Source organism: Octodon degus, unplaced genomic scaffold, assembly GCF_000260255.1.
Source record: "Octodon degus isolate 3935 unplaced genomic scaffold, OctDeg1.0 scaffold00119, whole genome shotgun sequence".
NCBI lineage: Eukaryota > Metazoa > Chordata > Mammalia > Rodentia > Octodontidae > Octodon > Octodon degus.
In genome coordinates, this window is record NW_004524695.1 from 908,992 (window position 1) to 933,177 (window position 24,186).

Here is a 24,186-nt window from a genome sequence, read left to right on the forward strand (position 1 = left end):
AAATTTTATAGTAATTACATTGCCATAACAAATATAGTCAGTAAAAATAATTATAAGTGATGCATTTAACATCTTCTAAATAATATTTTTCATATTTAGAAGACATTGCAGTTTGGATGAACCCAGCTTCAAGTTCTTAATAGCTGTTTGGGACTAGTGGTCACTGTTTTGAAGCATTGTATCCCAAGATCAGAAATTCATAACTTGGAATTATACATTTGGCTGAGAGCAGAGTCTCCTTTCTTTATGTAACTTGCACTTCACCTCTTCCCTACCTGAGGGAGTTTGTAATACCTTCTCTAGAGTTCTGTGATTTTCTCTATTTCCTTGTGACTCTAGATTTGTAGGCCTCCCTTTACAATTTCATATGTTAGACATACAGGCAATGGTTAAGATAGTGACCCCATGGTGGGACAGGGCTGAGACAAAGGCTCAGGCCACAAAACAATCCCCCCAGCACAACAGGATTTGGTTTGAAACATGATGTTTTACTTCTCTATGCTTGGTGCTCTTTTTAAAATACCCATCATGGGACACTGATAAAGCCAGGAATTAGAATGTTTGCATAAAATGAGAACTTATTATCAAGAAATAAAGCCTTATAAGCCCTCTAGCATTACTTATTTTTGGTCGAGTAAACTTACTAATTTGTGTGGTTGCATTTGGAAATACACCATCAGTTTTTCCACTAACTCTTCTGTAGACAATATCTCTGACATGTGGGTTAGGGCAACAAACACTGCTACAGAGCTCCAACAATTCACTACCAAATGTAGAGGGAAAACTTTACTGTCATATGATGAAACATATGTGCTAGCAATTTTCAAGTGTGTCCAAGTCACAATATAATTTTGTGGCTATCAGCAAAATTCATTGTTTATACAAACCAGGACATTTCAAACGGATCTGCTTTCCTCATCTTTTTCTCTCACATTATTATGAAACAAATAATCTCCAGTATTACCCTAACAACTCCCTTCCAGTTCTTTCAAAGGCAAAAAAATCTATTTTTTATTTTTATTCCTAATCTTTCAAAGTAATAATTTACTGATTTTGAGGTAATTGCAAATGGATTAAGTTATTGTATAAGGAGCCATGTGCTTATTGATTTGTTGGCTGAAAATATAGATGAATGGAAGATTTTTCCCCATCCATGACTTTAATAGATTATAGATACTTGATATGACTGGAGGTATTCCCTCCTCCGCTTTCTCCCATTATGACGTTTAAAGAGTATAAACAATGCTTGACAGAAGTATGTGTTAAATGTCATTTGCTCAGAAATTATCTTAAATCTCTTCATTTCTAGTATATGTGAGGCCGAAGCGAGCACAAGTCTGTTCATTTCTAAAACCTTAGTAACGTCCTTGAAAGGACCAATGGCCACAAGTCTGTGAACATATACACTTACTTTCCTGCTTAAGAAGTTTTGAGAATACCAAATTGATCTAGTTACTCATATTCAAAGAAAGGCTCATGAAACTAGATATTAGTGGTTGGATAAGAAAAACATCTGATGGAAGGATTGTATGCAAATGAAGGATGCAAATACTGATTTTCTATTGGTTAGCTTTCTTAGCCAATGGGAGAACTGCACAAGCCATTCTTTAGTAAGTATAAATACTTCTCGTGTTGTCCCTCTTGCCATACTCTATTTGAGCATTCTTTTCGGATCAACTTTTTTCTGGGAAGATAAACGATGTCTGGACGCGGCAAGCAGGGCGGCAAGGCTCGCGCCAAGGCCAAGACGCGCTCGTCCCGCGCCGGGCTGCAGTTCCCCGTGGGCCGCGTGCACCGCCTGCTGCGCAAGGGCAACTACGCCGAGCGCGTGGGCGCCGGCGCCCCGGTCTACCTGGCGGCGGTGCTCGAGTACCTGACGGCCGAGATCCTGGAGCTGGCGGGCAACGCGGCGCGCGACAACAAGAAGACGCGCATCATCCCGCGCCACCTGCAGCTGGCCATCCGCAACGACGAGGAGCTCAACAAGCTGCTGGGCAAGGTGACGATCGCGCAGGGCGGCGTGCTGCCCAACATCCAGGCCGTGCTGCTGCCCAAGAAGACCGAGAGCCACCACAAGGCGAAAGGAAAATAATTCGAAAAGCTTCCACGAACAACGCTACAAAGGCTCTTTTCAGAGCCACCCACTATTTCTGTTAAACTGGCTGTTATGCTTATACTTTTACTATTCAATATATGCTTTTACTATTCAATATAAACTCGGGGTAAAGATTCATGCCCTGGACAACAGATTACTCCCGTCCGCATATGTAAAGAACAGACCTAGCATAAGTCATCGTAATAAAAAGTTAAAACTTTGGCAGCCACATAGCCATTACTATCCCAGGAAAAGGGGATGGGACGAAGTCCTCCATGTAAAAACGTTGTGTTAAAATATTAAGGAACCTACACACTACTCAACGTTGAATTTTAGAAACATTTTCACGTAAATTATACACACCTTTCACTTTATAGCAAGTATTTTCCCAAATCCTTAATTTTCGCAATTGCACACAACACTTAGATTCTAAAAATCAAATAAAATATGCCCCAAATGCACATTTTCCCAATCGCCACATCTTTGCTTTTAACCATAATCTATTGGAGCTTCATTTCATTGTGTGTCCCTTATTTTAATGTGCAGACGTTAGAATCTGCTAAATTTTGTCACAGTCGGTATAGAAACCAAGGAATAAATAATGACGTCAAAACGCCAACAGTGAAAAACGGGTTGTATTGGTTCATCAAATTCAATGGAGTTTTTAATCCGCGGAAGATGGTAGGAAGACGGACCAATCATAGAAAAGCGCGGGTACTTTTGAATGGTTTTGTGTCCAATCGGTGGTAGCCTGCCTCTATAAAAGCAAGTGGCTCTCGTTTTCGTTTATTCTCAGGAGGTAGCTTCTTGAACTTCTCATGGCTCGCACTAAGCAGACAGCGCGCAAGTCCACGGGCGGCAAGGCCCCTCGCAAGCAGTTGGCCACCAAGGCTGCCCGCAAGAGCGCCCCTGCCACCGGCGGCGTGAAGAAGCCGCACCGCTACCGGCCGGGCACCGTGGCGCTGCGCGAGATCCGGCGCTACCAGAAGTCCACCGAGCTGCTGATCCGCAAGCTGCCGTTCCAGCGGCTGGTGCGCGAGATCGCGCAGGACTTCAAGACCGACCTGCGCTTCCAGAGCTCGGCGGTCATGGCGCTGCAGGAGGCTTCCGAGGCCTACCTGGTGGGGCTGTTCGAGGACACCAACCTGTGCGCCATCCACGCCAAGCGGGTCACCATCATGCCCAAGGACATCCAGCTGGCGCGCCGCATCCGCGGGGAGAGGGCATAAATAAGTCACGAACTTAAGACTGAAACCCAAAGGCTCTTTTAAGAGCCACCCAATTATTCCAGTGAAAGTGGCTGTAAGCAAAGTGTCTTATCCCCTCTGAGAATGTTACCTTAAAATTTAGTTTTCTGGGTAACGTGAAAATTTGTCAGTTTTTGTTATTTTGTGCCCTTGTATGCAATATTGGGTGAGCTAAAGATACTTCTAGTACAGCAGTGCAGTGTCCATTCTAATAGGCTCTTTTTCATAAAACGGGAAAGAGACCCTCATTTCACTAGGAGAAAAGTAGTTTACGAAAGAGAAATCAAAGATTCTGTACCGACAGGAAATCATAGCTGAATTCTGTGCTGACATTGAGAAACTACCTTCCTTCAGCCTCTTCATATAGTTTATTTTCCAACTGCCTCTAGTATAAAAAATAAACTAGGTTTTGCCATTTCTTTGGGTTTTAATTTCCTGAAGGCTACCTTGAGTATAAAACATATGACCTGCATTTGAATTCTCTATTTTTTTATTTACTTGTTTATTTTGGTGGAAGCATAGATTGAATTCAGGCCTTTGCACTTGCTAGGGAAGCACTTTTCTCTACTGAGCCATCTCCCCGGCTCCTCTCTATATTTTTAATCTGTTTTATGTAAATTAATTCTCAGTATAGCTCCAGAATATAGTGGGGTAGAGGTAAAGTTTTACCTTGTATATGTTAAATGTTGTAAGGGCTTAATCCAGAGAGTAATAACAAACTATTGCTGCACCACAAACTGAAATGTATAGCCAATATTCCTTGTGTCTATCAGTTTGACAAGAACAAAATTTTCAGAGAAGAGAAATAATTCAAATTCTGTATGATTGCTTAGATTGAAAAACTTTGTATTAGCACTTCTAGCTATTTCAGAAGAAATGGTTTACTAAGGAACCGTGAACATGTACACGCAGAAGTGTCTGAATACTTTGGAAAACAGAACAAAGAAATTTTTTTTTTTTTTTTTTTTTTTTTTGGAACCGGGGATTGAACTCAGAGCCTTGAGTTTGCTTGTCAAGCGCTTATCCTACTGAGTCATCTCCCCAGCCAAGAAATATTTTTTGACAATCATTTTAAATATGTCATGCATAAAAGAAATTGTCATCATCTTTTGCTTTACCATTTACTGTTATTTTTACAAGACCTATTAGCAAGTAAATACTTTGAAATGAGATGAAAGCAATATCCCAATTTTTGATGTACTTTAAAATCAACACCTAAAAATAACTGTATTTATGTAGCACCCCTTTGTGTTGTGTTCTCTAACATTTTGTTTACATTTAGCTAATCCAAATTATCATAGGTCAATAGTGTGATGACCCCGATTCTAAAAGTGAAAAGAGAAAATGGCAGTTCCAAGGTCACAGTTTTCTCCTGAATGAAAGTCAGATGTGTAAGACTGGCAAAACTCTACCTTCATTTTATCAGGTTCCAGGCTAAACTGGCAATTAAAGGAATTAGTATTCACATGTTGAATTGGATCCATCGCAGCAAACAAAATGCGAAAAGGTAAAGCAACTTAAAAATGACTAAGAAAGACTGGTTTATTTAACAATAAACTAACAATAGTTCATTTGCAGGAAATTCTCTCGCCCTCAATTTCTGTTATTGTGAGTTTCTTGTTTTCCCCTCCCCCTAATACAAGGACATCATTCACATGGGAATTTCAATCTTCTAATACCTTGTTTTAAAGATGCTTTTAACCTGTCTTCATTACCAACAAGACAGAATTGTATATTTCTAACTTATTTAAATGTTTGGCCATTAACGGGGAAGTTCCTAGTAAAATTCTTAGGCAATAATAAGGCTACAAGTTCAAACAAGCAGTGTAGTCAACGCGAGGGAGGAAAACGAGGAAGCAAAAATTTTCAGAGGCCTCAGGTTCTGGCCCAGAGAAGGGCGGAGCCATGAGGACGAGGCAGCGCCTCAAGAGCTCCTCCTCTTGTAGTTCTCAATTAGGTCCGACTACGGCCTATATCAATTCAGGCTGCAGGCCGCAACTTCACTGCGCTTCCTTTCCTATCTACTTCTGAATATGTCTGGTCGCGGTAAGGGAGGCAAAGGCCTCGGCAAGGGCGGCGCCAAGCGCCACCGCAAGGTGCTGCGCGACAACATCCAGGGCATCACCAAGCCCGCCATCCGCCGCCTGGCCCGGCGTGGCGGCGTGAAGCGCATCTCCGGACTCATCTACGAGGAGACGCGCGGGGTGCTCAAGGTCTTCCTGGAGAACGTCATCCGCGACGCCGTCACCTACACGGAGCACGCCAAGCGCAAGACGGTCACCGCCATGGACGTGGTCTACGCGCTCAAGCGCCAGGGACGCACGCTCTACGGCTTCGGAGGCTAGACTTCGTTGGCTTGCTGCTAAAAACTTAACAATCAAAGGCCCTTTTCAGGGCCGCCCAACTACTCGAAAAAGAGCTAACAGCGAAAGATCTCTAAATGTAAGCGTGTGTATCCTGGTGCTCCAGGGTCAAAAAATTAAGACTAAGCAACTACTGTAGTAGAAGGCTTGCAACAACGTTAAGAATGAAACATTTTACGGGTTTTGTCAGTTTTGTGAACAAAGAAAGACTGCCCTATCAGCTAACTCCATTCCTTCTTGCCAGCCTATCAGAGGCGGAGGCTGAATGGAGCCACGCCAGCAGCAGCGAGAAGGGGGATGGGAAAGTGGTGGGCCCTCCGAATTATGAGTTGGGGAAGTGACTTCCCGTTAGGTGTCAACAGTGGGGAGGTTGTAGCCCCCCGTATGAAGATTTGTTTCGGTTATTGAAAACTCGACTCACTGTCAGAGGGTAGCTAGCCTGCTGCAGGGAAGGAATGAAAACCTGGTCTAGAGAGAAACGATGCCTGCTTCTCCGTGGCAGAGCCTTTAAAGAAATTAAGGATACTTTTTTCTTCACAGAATAAAAATTAGGCAGTGTCCTAAAATTCTGGTGGTCGCACAAGTAGAAAATGAAAGTTAATATCATGTAAATTGGTTGAATTTTATGTTGTGTAAGTTAATTTACTGTGTAAGGAGAAGGCAGGAGATGATTAGTAAGGAGAAGTGCTGCTGGCCTGTTAATGTCCTCATGTGCTAGACTCAAGGACTGTATAGACATTGTCTAATTGTCACAAAGAATTTTTAAAAGATCTCTCTCAATACAATTACGTGATTAAATAGTATATATCAGATTTCAGAACTCAGGAAAGTGAGTTCACTTGAGGGCTAATGGAGAAACATCTTACTTGTATCTGAAGAGATACTCAAATGCTCCTCACTGGATTCTTTCAGGTATCATTTTTGTAAGTGGCTGATTTTAGCCTCTCTCTGCTTGCCTTTGTGAGGGTGTCCTTGATACACAGATCCTGTTTTCCACCTGACCATGGTCCTCTAAGATGTGCTGGAGAGGGCCGGGGAGATAGCTCAGTGGCATAAGTGCTTGCCTCGCAATTACAAAGTCCTAAGTATAATCCCTGGTACCACCAAGGGGGGGGGGGGGGATTGCTGGAGAATGATTAAAGTAGCCAGTTTGGCTTAATGAAAAACTGACAATGGAATTCAGAGCTACATCCTGGATAATTCCAACAATTCTGGAGTCAGACAACCAGAAATGGGTCTGGCAGGCAGGACTGTCAGAGTCTGCCCTTTTTAGTTCGTATTCCTTTAAGAGATATTTAATGGTCTCCCCCAATATGCTAGCAAGCACAAGAAAATTCCATGTGCTCATACCCCGAGTCAGTGGTGAAATGGTTCCCTACTTTCCTGAATGGCAGCTATGGTCACAGTTGACTTCTATTCTATACCTGATATTTTTACAGTATTTCAGACCAGTGCTGACAGCACCATAGTCATCTTAGTCTTACCATGCTGTGGGTGGAGGCTTCAGCCTGTAGTTTTTTTCATGTATTTTTTAAAATTGATTTGCTGTTCTTAACCCATTCCTCAAATCTAAAAAGAAACTGCCATGCTGCGGGCTAAATCAATTGTGGTAGCGCTCTTGTAGGCCTGGGGGCCGCCTTGGAGACTTGTTTAAAAGGTCGTACCAGTATGCGTTTAACAAACTTCCATAGACTATAGCTTGGATTTAGGTGTTCTGGGTAGTACAGAAAAAATTCTCACTTTCAAGAAATAATATTCTAGATGAGAAAGAATTGTGAACAAAATAAAATTGAACATATTGTTATAGATTAAATAATATGTTTGCTATTTACGAAAACAAAACAAGTTATTTTACAACACATGGTTTGAGGAGTCTGTTTAATGAGATACATATTTGAGCTGAGTCCTAAAAGAAACGAAGTCCAAAGACAGGCCGATATCTGGTATAAAACATTCCCAGGAAGAAAAAAGTACAAAAAGTGCTATTTGATTTCACTCAGAAAACAGGACCTTGTTTGGCTGGGACTTTTCAGCCTTTAGTACTCACTGAAAGCCCCTAGAAACTACTAAAACTCAGGCACTGAGTGTTCACCATGCTTTGGTGCTGTAGTAAGAATACTGGCTTTTAGCTTAGTATAAAGACATTAGAAAACCACTGGACAAATTTTGAGAAGAGATGAATATCTTTCATGCAGACAAAGATATTCTTGCTGCTAATTAGAGAAGAAACTAGGAGTGTGACATCAACAGAGAAACAAAAAGATGAGTTAGAAGCCACTGCAGTCATCCATACCAAAGACTTATGTGGCTTGACAGAACCAGCAGCCTAGGGACTGAAAGGTGGATTTGGAGCACACAGCTTAAAATAGGATAGATTGGAAGTTGTGAGAAAATTAGATAAACCAGAACTATAAGGTTTCTGGCCTGAGCTGCTGGAAGAATGGAATTCTATTTACTGAAATAAGAGTACAGTGAAGAAAAAAAAAATTGGATTTGTATGTCAAGAAAACTATTTTGGACAACTCTGGCATGCTCATTAGATAGGTATTTAAGTAGATACATTAGGTATGCAGTTGGGTATTTCTGGCCATTAGAGGAAGAGGTTTTCGATGAAGATGGGAGTGGGTAGAAGGAAATTTATAAAATCTGTAGTTAAGGGAAGAAAGGAAGCAAAGAAAGAAAGGAAGAAAGTAAGACAAACAGACACACAGGTAGGCAGGCAGGCAACAATTAGGATGAGAAATAGCTGCAATACCACAATAGGCTCTGGCCGGACTGCAAACCAAGCTGGAACAGATGTAATAGTAACTATTTCACAGAACACAAAACAAATAAGTAATGAAACTGGACACCACTGCCAAGAACAGTGTATAGAGGTGGCAGAACCCTGGCAAAATATAAAAATTCCATGTATTCTACTTTTCTCCATGGCAATTGGATATTTGTTAATATTGCGCTGATATTCCTCTTTATGCGCACAGACCTTTACTATTTATCTAGTTCCTAACAAAATTTTTGTCTACTCACTAACAATGCTAAATTCTTTTATTTCCATTGTCTTATTATTATTCTTTAAAACAGATTTAAAAGAGCAAAAAGGACAAGAAAAAACTAAGGTTTTTTTGAAGTTAATGTTTGCCCAATCTAGCATAATAGATAATCTGAGCAACAAATTTGACAATGCACAACCAGTTTTCTATTCGTTGTTCTGTACCTTTTGTATTATGTTGCTGTTTCTGCCTTGTTTTCCCCTTTAAAAACTCTTAGCTTCCAAACTAGACGCATTTGCATTTAAGTGCCAAATAACCCTACCTTTAATAGAATTTGACTCACATGTCATTTCAATGCATCTCAATTATTTCAAGTTACACAGAACACCCATGTAAATGTCATGGAAACCTACAGATTGTCAGCCCTTCCCCAACTATTTCCCAACTGCTATGGATTGAATCCACGGATTTGTAACCTATAGCGACGCACTGACGTCCAAATTCTTAGTTGTCGCAGACGCTAGTTTTCCCCAACGTGAGGCACACGTTAGTCCCTTCTGCTCACAAGGCACCGTGACTCACTCTCCCCGGTGTCGGCAGTGGTTACTCCGAGGACAGGACGCCACGTCTCGTCTAAGAGAAAACGTGGCTGGGCCTTGTCCACGCCCTCGCCCCGGCGTCCACTGGGAACGCGCTCGTAGCCGCCAGACCACTCTGGAACACCTTCCGCAGTGCCTTCACTCCTTTTGTGAAATGATGGGTGGCCCTGAGAAGGGCCGGTGTTAAAGTAAGGAGAGAAGCCAGTTTTAGCCGCCGAAGCCGTAGAGCGTGCGTCCCTGGCGCTTGAGCGCGTAGACCACGTCCATGGCGGTGACCGTCTTGCGCTTGGCGTGCTCCGTGTAGGTGACGGCGTCGCGGATGACGTTCTCCAGGAAGACCTTGAGCACCCCGCGCGTCTCCTCGTAGATGAGTCCGGAGATGCGCTTCACGCCGCCACGCCGGGCCAGGCGGCGGATGGCGGGCTTGGTGATGCCCTGGATGTTGTCGCGCAGCACCTTGCGGTGGCGCTTGGCGCCGCCCTTGCCGAGGCCTTTGCCTCCCTTACCGCGACCAGACATGAGTGCCTCAGAGAAGAAACAAGTGAGACAGTGCGAGCGAGCCGGTCCTTATATACCCGTGCCCTCCCCCCGCCCCCGCCTGTCGCTGCGGAGTACGGAAAGTGCGCAGGCGCGGGCAGGACGCTCCCGCCCTCCGCCAGCCTCTGCGCTGCAGGAAATGGGAGGAGCAGGCAAGGGCTGGCTAGCAGGCTGCACAGTAATTCCCTAGAGTTTGGAGGGGAACCAAATTTGCGGTATTCTAAATCTAAGCCTATGATTTCAAAAGCATTTAAGTTTCAAGGGTAGATCTTTCATAACTCGACCTTGACCATGAAAGTACCTTTACCGTAGAACTAAGCTTGTGAGAAGCCAGATTTTCTGAATTCAACGCTTTCAGAGCTTTTATAATGTTGTGATATTCGAGACCCACTTCCACCCCTACTAAAAGCCTGTATGTAATTTTATAAAAATAACCGGCAGTCTATTAGACGTTTATACCTTTTTCCATGGTAAAATAAAATGACAACCCTCCAGTAAATGAGAATTAGAACTAAAATTTACAGCTACTTTTCTTGAAAATGTGAGTGGCTCTGAAAAGAGCCTTTGGTTAAACTTGGCAACGCAATTAAGCCCTCTCCCCGCGGATGCGGCGCGCCAGCTGGATGTCCTTGGGCATGATGGTGACCCGCTTGGCGTGGATGGCGCACAGGTTGGTGTCCTCGAACAGCCCCACCAGGTAGGCCTCGCAGGCCTCCTGCAGCGCCATAACGGCCGAGCTCTGGAAGCGCAGATCGGTCTTGAAGTCCTGCGCGATCTCGCGCACCAGCCGCTGGAACGGCAGCTTGCGGATCAGCAGCTCGGTGGACTTCTGGTAGCGCCGGATCTCGCGCAGCGCCACGGTGCCCGGCCGGTAGCGGTGCGGCTTCTTCACGCCGCCGGTGGCCGGCGCGCTCTTGCGGGCGGCCTTGGTGGCCAGCTGCTTGCGCGGGGCCTTGCCGCCGGTGGACTTGCGCGCTGTCTGCTTAGTGCGAGCCATTAGTTAAGTTTACTGAAACCTAAAAGCGGTCAAAGCTGTAGCAAAGGGCGGCATTGGTCCTATTTATAGTGTGCACTGTGTGGTGACTGGACTGTAACGATATGGTCTTATGACGCTTCAGACTCTGATTGGTCTGTTTTGAAACATCCTGCCAATGAATGTTTTCATTGGTTACTAGTTTCAATCCCTAGTCTTGTCAGGTTTTTCGCTTCCTACATTTCTATATAAACCTAAAGCTCTTTGGTTTGGTTTGCCTTCATGTAAAATTAGACATTAGTTCCCATGAAAATTGAAATCAACCAGTTCTGGTTTGGGAAAGATGGAGATAAGTTGATAGTGCCTATCCACTCCGGAAATATTCTGTTTATAATTTGCTGCTCATTTGTCTGATAATAGGGTTTCTGACACCTTTCACAAAATTTGGATTCCATTGTTTTCATTGAGCAAGCATTGTTATGGAACCCTCGGTAGTATATCGTGCCTAGTAAAATTACATCTCGCTCACAGAAACATTTTCTCTAGTAAACTTTGAAGTGTTCATTCTCTTCTGTAATCCTGCAGCCCTTTGAAAGCTATTTTTTTTTCTGCCTAAGGCCTAGCGCAACGCTGTCGGCTAGGTGCAAAATAGTGGTGCCTGCTTCATTTCCCGCCCTGCCGCGAGTCACAGGAGCGCGCCATTCCGACCAGCTGGGTTAGACCAGATGACAAGGAACATTCAGTTTGGGAAAGAGCAGACCTGATAGCTGTCAAACATTAAAATGCTGGCGATTCTTTGGCAGTAACAAGAGGTAAACATAATTCAATGTTTTGATTGGTTATTTCATCCTCCCCAGTGTCTTTTCACAAAGCAGTTCTAGCATCCTTCTTTTGCCTGAAGCCGTTCTATTGTTTATAGGAATGGGAAGCCGAGGTTTAACACCATGGAAACAAAGGAGGGAGGCACAACTATTTAAATAAAATCCTACCGAAACAGACCCAGAGTCAGATTATTTCTCAGTATTTCAGTTCCTGAAAGCTTCATTTTATTAGATGCTTTGTTATTGTATGAAAATTTTGCTCCAAAAAGGATTTACTTAAAAACCTGGCAATCTTTCAACGTTATTTTGTAATCTATCTTTCAAATGAAAATACATGATATTTTTATTTGCTTTGTTCGACGTACTTGGAAATTATGCAATGCATTTTAAGAGATAGCTTCTCAAGAAATGGAAAAGATGCACAAAATACTAGAACTATTAATCAATTATTGTATTCCTAGGCCAGCGTGGACTTTGAAAAATAATATGCATGGAAACATGTTACTGCCTTGTTCTGCCATGCACACCTACCGCCAGCCTGTGGAAGAGGATGAGAACTTAGTAGCATTTTATTCTGTTTATAGCCACTGGTCTGCAATGAAAAGTCATTTTATTTATTTTTCCTTGGATTTTTTTTATTGGTACATTTTATATATACGTAGTGATAGCATTCATCATAGGGGAATTGTACCTTGCTTCACACAATAGTTTCAAGTAAAGAAGGAATAAGGATTTTTTTTTTTTTTTTTTTTTCTTCTGAATGCCTTCAGGGCAGGTTTGGTTGGCTGGAGTTGTGGGAATCGAACCACAGCAATCTGAGCCTGACTGCTTTGTCAGGCAGCCACTTAAAGAACTGAGCTAAGGGGCAGGCCCCTTCAAAAGTCATTTTAGGAAGCTGATGCTTTTCAAAATAAAGGAAGATTGTCCTATAATCTTACCCCAGGGGTCTTCCCTTTTGTCTTCACACAAAAGGGATATAAACTCTTGAGACAATGCCTCTCACAGAACTGGTTCATCCACCTAGCGTGACTGTATTTTTGATGTAATGATGGTGTATTTGTGAGCCCTGCCTGGGAGTCGAATGAAGATGAAGACATTGTGTCATACATCGCTGGTAGGACGGGCTGAGGTGGAACCGAGCTCTCTTCGAGCATGTTTTAAGGCAGGCTAAGGGCACTGCAGATCCGTGAAATGCGTTGGAAGGCCAAAGACAGTTATAACTGTGGAAACGGTTTGTGGAACTCTCCTCCCACGTGGTTACCGAATTGTAGAGTATTCTGATATTTCCTTTGCTCAAAGCATTGAGGGAGGGCATCAGACACTGTTTAGCGAGCCAGGGGCAATGACATCCTAAACCCGCGCTGGCCTACACCTTCGCTTTTACTGCCTCCCCCTTATTCAAAATGTGCTTTTTTCCTCCTGAAAAGCTAGATGCGAACATCCCTGCGGAAGCATCCTCTAGTAGCTTTAACCTAAATTCCTCGGATGTGATTGCCCCATTTACAAAGAGCTCCCCTTTGCTCCCCGGAACGGCTTTCTAAAGAGATAGCGCTCTAAAGTTAATGGGCAGCACAGCCCGACTGGACTTCGCCTGAATTCCACTTTTGCAAGGCCAGATTTCGAGGAGCGTCTGCGAACGTTGAGGACAGCAAGACTTGAGCCCTCCAGGAAAACCCGGGAAGGCCCGCAGCCGCTCAGGTGGCGTTGCGGATTGGGGGCGGTGCCAGCGCGCACCAATCACCGCGCGGCCCTGCTCTATAAATAGGCGTTGCCGTGCGGGCCGCGCGCTCTTAATCAGTGGGTCTTCCTCTTTGCTCTTTGTTTTTATTTTTTAATGTTAGTCGCCATGTCTGAAACAGTACCGGTCGCACAGCCAGCTTCAACGGCCCCCGAGAAGCCGGCAGCTGCGAAGAAAGCCAAGAAGCCTGCTAAGGCTTCGGCAGCTGCTAAAAAAAAGCCCGCGGGCCCTTCTGTGTCTGAGCTTATCGTGCAGGCGGTCTCCTCCTCCAAGGAGCGCAGCGGGGTGTCGCTGGCCGCGCTCAAGAAGACCTTGGCGGCTGCCGGCTACGATGTGGAGAAGAACAACAGCCGCATCAAGCTGGGGCTGAAGAGCCTGGTGAGCAAGGGCACCCTGGTGCAGACCAAGGGCACCGGCGCCTCCGGCTCGTTCAAGCTCAACAAGAAGGCGGCTTCCGGGGAGGCCAAGCCCACCGCCGCCAAAGTTGCGGTGAAAACCAAGGCAGCGGGCACCCCCAAGAAGCCGAAGAAGGCTCCGGCCGCCGCCGCGAAGAGGGCGGTTAAGACGCCCAAGAAGGCCAAGAAGCCCGCGCTGGCCAAGAAGCCTTCCAAGAGCCCGAAGAAGCCGAAGGTCGTGAAGCCCAAGAAGGTAGCTAAAAGCCCTGCGAAGGCCAAGGCCGTGAAGCCCAAAGCGGCTAAGGCCAAGGTGATTAAGCCGAAGGCTGCCAAGTCCAAAAAGGCAGCGCCCAAGAAAAAGTGAGAGCAGTCTGGTTGGAAGATCCTTCCGGTTACCCAACGGCTCTTTTAAGAGCCACCATTACATAGTTCAGGAAAGAGCTTAGCATTCGTTGGCGGCGAGACGACGTTGGGCAGCCGAACCTAACTTGGGGTATCCACCGGCAGTCCGAGTTGAGCGTTTTCCGGGTTTTTTCAGTTTTGGGAGTTAAACCCTTCTCTGCATATTAGAAACGCCTGGGGAGCTTAGCCCACGTCCTCAACTAGTGAAAGGTTATTAGGGTAAAGCGGCCCGGGCTGGGGCGTGTACCCTGTGCTTACTGCCTGCACAAATTTGTGTTTTAAGGACACGTTGCATTCCTGTGCCAGTACTGCTAAGATAGCTTGGATCTGGGCAGACCTGAAAGGCTGGCACGCAGGGGTAGTGGGGCTACACCTGCCTCGGTGTGGGGGCGTGGATGGAACTGTCCTAGGAAGGGCTGGTGGGCCGGCGAAGTAGTTTGTGTCCTTGAGCCCAGCTGGTCCGCCGCCTCAAGCAGCGCCGTCACTACAGCTGGTGTCTGGGTTAGGAGACCTCAGTTGTAAAGGGCCTAGACCAAGACCCCTTCATGTTTCTGTAAGATCCCTTAAAGAAAACATCTCCCTGACGGGGTATTTCAAAAGTTCAGTGTGGAAGGAACCGGATGATACTTCATCTGTTGGGTTTTCAGTTCTGGAGGAGTCCTCAAAACACTGGGAGGCTTTCACAGGATGCCCTTGTTGGCCCCTGGTGGTAGATGGAAGGTCAGAGATTTAGCAGGGTGAGGTCCACATGTACAAGACCCAACAGGCAGCCTGGAGTGGAGCAGACCAGAGCGCAAGGGCAGCCTGAGTCTGTAATTCTTGCACAGGTCATTTCATATTTACATTCTTGCATAGTGCCCTAAGCAGTACATGCATGTTTACCTGTGCTAAGTCGACTGTATCCCACTGCGTGGGGTCACGTCCTCAGGTGTCCTTAGAAGCCCCTGGGCTTTGAAGCCGTCTGAGTGGTTCCCTACACCCGTTTCAGCTTTTGTAGTTCATAATTCTAGACTCACATTTTAATTACTTGTCTATCCTGGATGCTTAAAGCCTTTCTCCTGAGGGGAAAATATTAGTCACAGAAGACTCCAACATTCATCAAAACTTTTTTAAAAAACAAAACTATAGCAGGGATATAGCTCGGTGGCACAAGCACCTGCTTGGCAAGCTCAAGGTGAGTTGAATTCCTGGTTAAAAAAAAAAAAAGGAAACCATTGTATATAAATAAAACCCTAAAACTAACCTGTGTCAGCAAGTAAACACAGCAACTGACTAGTCAAAAAATAGAGTAGCTGCCAGTCCACCCAGATTTTTTATTTTCCCTAAATAAAACCACTGGCCTAATTCCTAGCATTAATGTTATGTTTTTGAAACTTACATAAAAAATGGAAATAAAACTATACTTTTGTAGAACCTTAGATTTGAACAGATTCATGTTCTGCCGTGTATAACTTTATTCATTTCTAATGAATTCAATTTAATTTCATCTTAATTCATATTTTATGATTGCAGCACAGTCTAGGTAGCTAGTCCTCCACCGATGGATGTTCTTTCTAGTTATGACAAAGTGAACATTCTTGTGCATAAATCTGGGTTGTATATACATATCTCTTTATTTTTATATCCCTGAAAAGAATCATCTGATCAAGTAATAAAGTGGTATGAATGAAAAAAAAAAAAACCCATAGAAGATACAGTATAGAGAAACCTCACAAATTATTGAGTAAAATCTATAATTTCTGTAGTTCCACATCCTTCCCACTAAGTTTTGTTTTTATATTTTGTATCTGTTATTTTTAATTTTTGCTTTTACTTTGCTTTATGTGTGTGTGTTTTACTTTTAGGAAACAAGTTCCAGCTGTGTTGCCCAGGCTGTCCTTGAGCTCATGTTCCTCCTGTCTTAGACTCCCAGATTGCTGGGGGTGCAGGCCTGCACCATCCAAGCTAGCTCTTAGTCTTTAATGGTCCTATCTGGCAAGTATGCAGAGGTAGGTCACTTTTTATTTCATATATTATACTCCCTCACCTTATTAAAAAAAAATTGAGTTGTGTTAGTCTATGTGGACTGTTATAGCTAAACACCCCAGGATGGATAGTTTAAATAAAAGTAATTAGTTTTCCTAATTCTGGGGGCCAGAAATTTCAAGTGGAGGTGCAACCTTTGGTGAGAGCTATCTGCCTGGGCCACATTATCCCCATGTCGTCCATATTCATACCTAGGGAGTGTGAGCTCATGTTTCTTCCTCCTCTTATAAGGACAATAGAGCTATCTGAGTAGGACCCCACCATTATGACCTGATTTAACCTTAATTATCTTTCTGAAGGCCTGGTCTCTAAATCTGGTCCACTTAGAGGTTACAGTTTCAATATGTGGGGATGGAAGTGCAATTCTGCTCATGACAGGTTGTTTTGTTTGCTGTTTTAAAATAATTATTTTTCTCTTTTTAATTCTGGCACAAGCCCTCTGCCCAGTACATTTTATGTGCTGCAGATATCTTTTCATTCTTCTAAAAAATGTTTTTGATAACGTACTGTAAGTTAATCACAGTGCTTTTTCAGGCTAAAACTTTTTGCATATCTTGAGTTATTTTCTATGCCAAGGTCCCATTTTTATATTCTTGTGACATTAGGAGAGCAATCATAGTTCTGAAACTACCTGTTCTTTTAATGCCATTTTTAAGTTGCTGGAGATGCAACTAAACTGCAGTTAATAATATGCTGGAAATATTCATTATTTGCAGTTAGTTATTGCCCAGGGAGGACATTGATTAAAGTTAGCAATGAAAGAAACACATAACGAACTGTTATATACTGACCTGGCACCTTATTCTCCCCTCTTCTCAAGAAGATATGTTTAATTTCTAACTCCTAGTATCTCAGGATGTGGCCCTCTTTGGAAATAGGGTTACTGCAGATGTCACAATGAGGTCATAGTGGAGCACCATGAGCTGATGATAAAAAGAGGAACTAGTGTCCTTGTAAGGTGGCCACATGACAGAGACACAGAGATTCATGACAGGGGTGACAAAGATAGAGACAGGTGCCCCCCGAAACTGGGTGTGGTGGCACATGCTTATAATCCCAGCATTGGAGAAGCTGAGACAGGAGATCACTAGGAGTCTGGTATGTAGTGAGAACCTGAATCAAACAAATAAATAAATAAATAAATAAATAAATAAATAAATAAATACCATAGTCATGCAGCTGCAAGCCAAGGTGTCCCACAGGTTGCCAGAAACTTCCAGGAGTTCAGGACAGTCACAGTTCTGCTGATTCCTAGATTCAGATTTCTCTCCTTCAAAACTGAAAGACAATAAGTGTGTTGCTTTAAGCTACCACCCCTTCTTTGGCACTTTGTTTTTTGTTATAGAAGCTCTAGGACATTCAGGCACACTGCAAGGAAGTTCCCACTGTGAACATCCAAGCTTGTCCAAGTGCTGTATGAACACTGTCACTTCCCAGCATTAACTCACGGTGGGACACAGAGTTCCTGCCCATGCAAGAAGCTCACTGGAGCCTTAGTGGCTGGAGTTTTTGTTGGAGTTCTGTGTTTGGTTACTCACAGGGCTGACTTTAAGTCTCCATCCCCTCCAGAAGTCCAGCAGATACTGGTGGCCTAAAACTGCTATCATTGTTGCCTCATTGACTGTCTCGGGCCAATAACTCCAGTTAAATAAAGGCAGTCAGTCTTACAGAGTAGGACATTCCAAGAGCCTAGAGGTCACCTCCAAGAAGTTGAGGGGAAATCCAGTACCTTTTTTTGGTTAAGGTTAAATTCCTACTGCACATTCTTAGAAGGTAGGCTTCACATTTACATCTAGTGAGATTCTTTTACGTGTATTGTATGAGGTAGGGGTTAATTTTTTTTTATTTTTTATTTCTCTTAATAAAATAATATGAAACTGTCTCCATAGTGTCTATTTCTAAAAGTCATTTTTTTTCCTCATTATTTTATCATGCCATTTTATTTAGGAACCATAGACCAACATTTGTGTGGACCTGCCCATGGGCTGCTTGTCTGTATGGTCCTGTTTGTTCCATTGGTTGGTTTGTCTGCTTTTGCACCAATGCCAGAATGTTTATTGTCACTTTATTAGTTTTAATTTTCCATAGAAACTTCAATAATTCCTAGGCTATTCTTGGTCTTTTATATTTTCTTATTGACTATGGACCCTGTTGGATAATTCCTACAGTCTTGCTGGGAATATGATTATGATTGCATTGAATTAATGGATCATTTGGGAGCTACTGATACTATTAAAATATGGAGTAATTCTGCTGTACATATTTTCCTTTTATTATTTAAGTTTTTAGTTTAATTTCTAATTGAAAATCTAGATATAGTAGAAAATATTAGTAACTTTTGTTTAGTTTTTAATGGAAAAAAATCACACGATATTTGACCAAATGAGAAAAAAATTGAAACCAACTTCATAGGTAGAAGCTAATATCACAAATATATAATACAGAATTTCAATATACTACTAAAAAAGACAACAACACTTAGAAAAATGGGTAAAAGAAATGACTACATAAAAAGTAAAATTAAACATGATCTCAGTCTTGCTCACAATAAGAAAAATGCAGATTAAAAACTACCCTGGAATACAACTTCTCAACTTCAACTTGAGAAAAATATACCAACTTTGACAATTCCAAAGTTGCAGACTTTCTTTACAACATGCTGTAGGAAATATGCAGACACTCTCCAATACTGCTGGCACTATCCCTATGGAGAAGAGTTTAGCAATATCTAATAAGATGACATAACCTATTTAACTCTTAAGCCAGAATGCCTACATTTAGGAATTATTTAAAAGATACTGAAGGGAACAATACTAAATTGGCTGTGGTGGTATCACCTGTAATCCCAGATACTAGGTCGCAAGACCGGGGAAGGGGTTCTAAAAACTTTGAGGCAGGCCTAGACAACTTAGTAAGATCCTGTCCCAAAATTTTTGAGAAAGGATTAGAAATGTAGCACATTGTGAGGTCCTGTGTTTAATTCCCAACACTATAAAGAACAAACAAAAAACTAAATGAAATATGCATGTGGCCATTCACTGCATATAGTACTATTTGTTGTTCCTCTGGCTATTTTTATTTCTCATTCCCAGGTGCCTCTGTAATATTTCTTTCAGGAGAATAAGATATCATAGTGCCATGTGACAAAAGAATGTTCTTCACAGAAAATTTAGGCCTCAAGTAGTTACTTATATAGCCTTCAGCTGTGTAGTTGTGGGCATATGAGACCAAACATTGAATGTGAAATACAGATACAAAACTGTAGAGATCCAAGGCTATGTCCTACATTTCTAAGTAGCAAAACTAATATCAAAACTAATATCAATAGTAAGTATCATGGTCAGGGAAGCCCTGGGTGAGAGGAGGAGCCAGTGGGAGGATCTTAGCATCCACAGTGGTCCTGTACCTGGAGGGAGGAAGTCATCAAACAGGTAAGACACAGAGGGCTCCTTGGTGTGTAAGGAGAAGCAAAAGTGACCACTATCCAAGCTTCTGTGCTTGTCCTCCGCAGTCCCTACCTTATACGTCATTATTTCCTTCACTAAATGTCTATCAAAGTGAACAAGAGGTTTTATGGTTTATCATCATTGTCTGGTGTTAGGCCCTGGGATGAGAATTGGCTTCACACTGTCTGTGTGGGAGTACAGCAGAATACCTACAACTAAGTAATTTATAGCCAACAGAAATTTATGTGTCAGTTCTGGAGGTTGGGATGCCCAAGAGCATGATGCTGGCATGTGGTGTGGACCTCACTATGTCATTCCAAGGCAGAGATAGGGAAGAAGGGCAAGAGAACAGAGGGGCTGAACTCACTTTTATTCCAAATCTATCTCTTGATAACAAACCTGCTACCATGATAACAATCCATTCATGAGGGTAAAACATTCATGTTCTAATCACCCTTTCAAAGCCTTCCTTTTTACACTTTGCAAAGTCTCTAACATGTGTACTTGGAAGGACACTTTCAAACCATAGTATTGTGCATCACTGTGGCTAATTTTTTCATCCTCCTCCAAGACGGAGGCCAAGTTGGGAGACCAAACATCAGAAGTATTACTCCTGAGTGACAGAAGCCAGTGCCCAAAAGGAGAACCTATTATCCAGCTGTCAGGATGTAAGGGTACAGAAATTGCCCAGGTCTTGGAGGTTGAAAGATCTACCACTTCCTGAACCCTGATATTTGACTACCTAGTGTCCCAGGAATCTAGTTTTCTTGGCTACAACCTGAGATAACAGTATCCTCACATCACTGGATAGAAGTGTGCTGTCTGTGTTATGTGACAATAGAATTGTTAGCTCAGTAAGTATTTAGAATTAAATTATATAAACCTCTAACAACATACATATTTTTAAAGTTAACAAATACCCAGCAGTCCCAATATTTCAGTTATTGCTGTTGCTCACACCTCACAACTCCATGGCGAGCTACTGTGCATTCCTTTGCAATTCCGTGTGAGTCACACTCGTAGTCTAAAAGTGTATGATGGTGGGAGTAATGGTGCAAAGAGAAGGGCAGACACTACAAATCAGGGGCTGCTTGGTTTTATTTGAATCTATGTAGAGTAGGTACCAGTGCCCACTATAGGCTGCTCATGCTCTGCGCCACTGGTACATCTATGGAAAACAATGTGGCTGAAGCTATTCCTGCCAACTGTTGCTGCCAGTTGGAACCCTTGCTGTGGTGCATACACAAAATGTGAACAGAAAGTGAGTGAGAAGTCTCTTGCCAGTACTGTCCTCTAGGACCTATTGGGAGATGCTGGTAGCAAACCTCCATCAATGAAGTTAGAAGAAACTAAACCTTCATGAGTAGGTTGGGGTGGAATCGTCACCTCTGACCACCCTGAGCTGCCTCATATTTCTTGCTGCTCCATTCAGGTCTGTCATACCTATTCTATTCACCATATTCTCTTTTGTACTCTATTTAATTTATCCTTTTTAGCATCCTAAAATGACACTTCTTTTTTTAAAAATGTATTTGGTACAGGGTCTCACTACACAGCTCAGACTTATAGTGGTTCTCCAGTTTTCAACCTCCCCAGTACTGGGATTACAGGTGTGTACCACCACCCCTGGTCTTGATGGCTGGCTCAGTGTGCCTAGAGGCAGGGCTAGAGCAACATGTGCCAGGGATTGAACCCCAGGTCCCTGTGCTTGCCTAAGCAGGTACATAGTCTGCTGAGCTATCTTGCTGGCCCTGACACTTTTTGATTTTAAATATGCAAAGAGTAAAAGATGGTGAACAGTTTAGTCATTCTACTGACATTAGCATTCTGCTGTGATAGTCACTAGTTTCCACAAAAGGATGTGTGAGAATAAGGTGCCTGCTGAAAGTGATATAAAGGGTTGGGAAGAGCTCAGAGCTTAGAGAACAGAATGTATGAAGCAGTAGTCAGATAGCATGTTGGTCCCATGAAGGAAGAGTCTGCTTATTTACCATGAGATCCCTAATACCTGCATTAAAGCCAAATACAAAATGGATACTTAGTAATATTCATTGAACAAATGAAGTGGACATAGGAAAAATCTTAGCAGCTCAGTAGGACAGATGGACAAAGCAGGAAATCCAAATGAAGTCTGTGTCCAAGAGTTTATATTGAGAAGTCCCAAATGCGGCAATTATCTTCTGCAGTGTTCAGCCCTCTGGGTATATGTGCAGGAAAGACAAACTTGCTTCTAGTGGAGGTACAGTTATGTCTGGGGACTGGTAAAAGCACAAAGCAAGATACTGATACCTGGGAACAGACTATTTGGATTACTAAGGGAAAGAAGGTGACATGGGACTGAACAAAGATCTGCTCCTTTAAAAGTCCTGTCTTTGTTCCCTGAGTATATTCAGTTATCAGACCTAATTTTATCTTCAACTGTCACTGAAGTTTTGTTCCATGTTTTATTTTTTTATTTTTTATTTTTTATTTTTTTTTTTTAGTTGCTCTATGCATTTATTTTTAGCTGTTATTAATGCAGAAAGAGGGGACAAAAAGCTCACAAATAATCTACACAATTCACAAGATGCACTTTTCAGGGGAAAAAGTTAACAGATATAGGTCAACAGTAGCTTAGGGTCTTGGTGGACGCATTCCTGGGGGAGGTGGACCTCTGATGCCCGGTGGAGGGGGTCTCATTCCTGGAGGGGGCATGCCTATTGGTGTCCCTCGAGTAGGAGGAAGCCCAATTGGCGGGCCCATGGGTGGCCTCATACCAGGTGGAGGAGCCATAATACCTGGAGGTGGGGTCGCTCTGCCTACAGGAGGAGGTGGAGTCCCCCTTCCTGGTGGGTACTGGGTGGGAGCTCCAGCAATGCTGGCGGTTGCAGCCACAGCAGCAGCTGCCACAGTACCTCTTCCCTGTGGAGTCATTACCTGTTGGGATGGACCCCCTACTCCTCGGACCGGGCCTGCTAAGCCAGCAGGAGCCTGGGGAATTGGTACACCGGCTGGTACACCTCTGCCAGCTGCCCTCCCAACCCCAGGGCCTCCTGCAGCTCCAGCAAGTGGTACCCAAGCAATGCCAGTATCCTTAGGGGGTGGCCCTTCCACAGTCATGGACACCAAGTTCTCCCCACGGAGCAAGACCAGACCCAAAACCCTCTTCTCTTCACGCTCAGGCTGTTTTGCATTCTTTGGCTTAATCTTCCTGAACTCATCGCAGTCACAGAGGATCAAGTTCATGTGCTTGTCAAAAGCCTTGAAGGTGCCGATGAAGATGCGGCCATCCTGCAGGATGCAGCGCATACGGTAGTCGATGTGCTGCAGCATCTTGCTGCTCTTGCCCACCGTCATGATTGCTGTTTCACCAAATCCAGTGTCAACGATAAAATTTCAGGAGCCTTAACACCTAAGGTACAGCTATAAAAGTATGACGCAGGTTCTCCTACAGACAACGCAAGGTGTTCAGATGTTTCACAACCAGCAGGTAAGAGTCTTGATGTTCCAATGGAGTTTAACCACCTCTGGGGGTCTCAGCTAAGAACGCCTGTCTCAGCTCTGCCTGGAAATCCACCACAGGAATTTGGTGCTGCTGAGAACGTCTGGGGTACAAGTGACACTCTTGGTTGCTCAAGGAAGCAGTTCGTCTACGTTTCACTTGGACTTCTACCTCTGGCACGTGCTGTTCTGTAGTTCTTCTCAGATGTAAGCGATCCCTGGCTCGCTCCATCGCGCCTCGGCCCGCTCCTCCGTGAGACGCCCTGTTCCGTGTTTTATAGTCATTTTTTTCTACACCCATACTAAATTTTTATTATTGCTTGCTAGTGATGATGTAAGTAACTGAAAGTGCAGGACCCATAACCACCACTTTGAGATGAAAGTATAAGAGAAATCTTCTGGACAGATACCAAGTCGTTCTCCGCTGAGTGTGCATGTGATTGAAATCTAGGCCTTGGTAGCACCACAAGCTCATTGTCTTAAATATCCAAACTTAAAAGTAACTGAGGTCAAACATCCTAAGGTTAGAAACCTACTGCCTCCTTACAGAGCCCTGCAGTGTTTAGATTCCCTGAGACTCGGGGTCCAGCCACAGTATGACAACACAGGCTGTTATGGTTTACATCCAGTGTCTGCTTAAAGCCTCATGGTGGCCATAGGTGGGGTTTTTGGAAGAGGGTTGGATCATGCTATAGCCAACTTGCAGTTAAGGGTGGGGCCCAGGAAGAGTAAGATACAGGTTGCTGGGGGTGTCGCTTAAGGGCCTATTCCTCCCAGCTCTTCCCTTCTCTCTTTGCTTCCTGACTGCCAGGACAAGAGCAGGTTTCCTTGGTGTTGGTGAACCATCTCTAAAACTGTGAACCAAAATAAACTTCTCCTCTAAATTGTATGTGCAAGGTATTTTGTGCCAGCAATGTGAAAGTAAAACACCAGCCAACTTATTCCTCAAGGAAAAACCATCTTTGTTCCTCCAGAACAAACATAGTTTTTAGGTTTTAAGTCCTCTGTCATTCATTTATCTCTTTGAGAGCTTGCCTTGTGGCCCATCTTGCTGAGCACAGGGTTCTGCTGAGGG

The 24,186-nt window shown here is 43.5% G+C and overlaps 7 protein-coding genes and 1 pseudogene across 7 annotated transcripts in view; 5 read left to right on the forward strand and 3 right to left on the reverse strand.

Annotated features, from left to right (window-relative positions):
• LOC101581849 (histone H2B type 1-B) overlaps positions 1–13,547 on the forward strand; it is a 21,651-nt gene extending 8,104 nt beyond the window's left edge. Inside the window, exons 2-3 of the mRNA XM_004640123.2 lie at positions 6,046–6,052; positions 13,538–13,547. The gene's annotated coding sequence lies outside the window, so the exon portion shown is untranslated. The remainder of the gene's footprint in view (positions 1–6,045; positions 6,053–13,537) is intronic.
• Positions 1,698–2,109, forward strand: LOC101581465 (histone H2A type 1). Its single transcript, XM_004640122.2, has one exon. The coding sequence runs from the start codon at positions 1,700–1,702 to the stop codon at positions 2,090–2,092; it is 393 nt and encodes a 130-aa protein (XP_004640179.1). The 5' UTR covers positions 1,698–1,699; the 3' UTR covers positions 2,093–2,109.
• LOC101580677 (histone H3) lies at positions 2,908–3,368 on the forward strand. The gene has a single exon (XM_023700031.1). It carries the CDS (start codon positions 2,914–2,916, stop codon positions 3,322–3,324), a length of 411 nt encoding a protein of 136 aa, XP_023555799.1. The 5' UTR covers positions 2,908–2,913; the 3' UTR covers positions 3,325–3,368.
• Positions 5,155–5,771, forward strand: LOC111812288 (histone H4). The gene has a single exon (XM_023700029.1). The coding sequence runs from the start codon at positions 5,376–5,378 to the stop codon at positions 5,685–5,687; it is 312 nt and encodes a 103-aa protein (XP_023555797.1). The 5' UTR covers positions 5,155–5,375; the 3' UTR covers positions 5,688–5,771.
• LOC101580277 (histone H4) lies at positions 9,454–9,818 on the reverse strand. The gene has a single exon (XM_004640119.2). It carries the CDS (start codon positions 9,811–9,813, stop codon positions 9,502–9,504), a length of 312 nt encoding a protein of 103 aa, XP_004640176.1. The 5' UTR covers positions 9,814–9,818; the 3' UTR covers positions 9,454–9,501.
• The window catches only part of LOC101584206 (histone H1.1), a 23,852-nt gene continuing 13,100 nt past the window's right edge, over positions 13,435–24,186 (forward strand). The window contains exons 1-2 of the mRNA XM_004640127.2: positions 13,435–14,011; positions 16,005–16,148. Coding sequence (XP_004640184.2) covers positions 13,460–14,011; positions 16,005–16,064 — 612 coding nt within the window. The 5' untranslated portion in view covers positions 13,435–13,459 and the 3' untranslated portion in view covers positions 16,065–16,148. The remainder of the gene's footprint in view (positions 14,012–16,004; positions 16,149–24,186) is intronic.
• LOC101584980 lies at positions 22,117–23,113 on the reverse strand (annotated as a pseudogene).
• Positions 23,106–23,343, reverse strand: LOC101584593 (SNRPN upstream reading frame protein). The gene has a single exon (XM_004640128.2). The coding sequence runs from the start codon at positions 23,341–23,343 to the stop codon at positions 23,128–23,130; it is 216 nt and encodes a 71-aa protein (XP_004640185.1). The 3' UTR covers positions 23,106–23,127.

Excerpts from the sequence above, each read along its gene's own strand:
- LOC101581465 (XM_004640122.2), top strand. The coding sequence starts at position 1,700 with ATGTCTGGACGCGGCAAGCAGGGCGGCAAGGCTCGCGCCAAGGCCAAG.
- LOC101580677 (XM_023700031.1), top strand. The coding sequence starts at position 2,914 with ATGGCTCGCACTAAGCAGACAGCGCGCAAGTCCACGGGCGGCAAGGCC.
- LOC111812288 (XM_023700029.1), top strand. The coding sequence starts at position 5,376 with ATGTCTGGTCGCGGTAAGGGAGGCAAAGGCCTCGGCAAGGGCGGCGCC.
- LOC101580277 (XM_004640119.2), bottom strand. The coding sequence starts at position 9,813 with ATGTCTGGTCGCGGTAAGGGAGGCAAAGGCCTCGGCAAGGGCGGCGCC.
- LOC101584593 (XM_004640128.2), bottom strand. The coding sequence starts at position 23,343 with ATGGAGCGAGCCAGGGATCGCTTACATCTGAGAAGAACTACAGAACAG.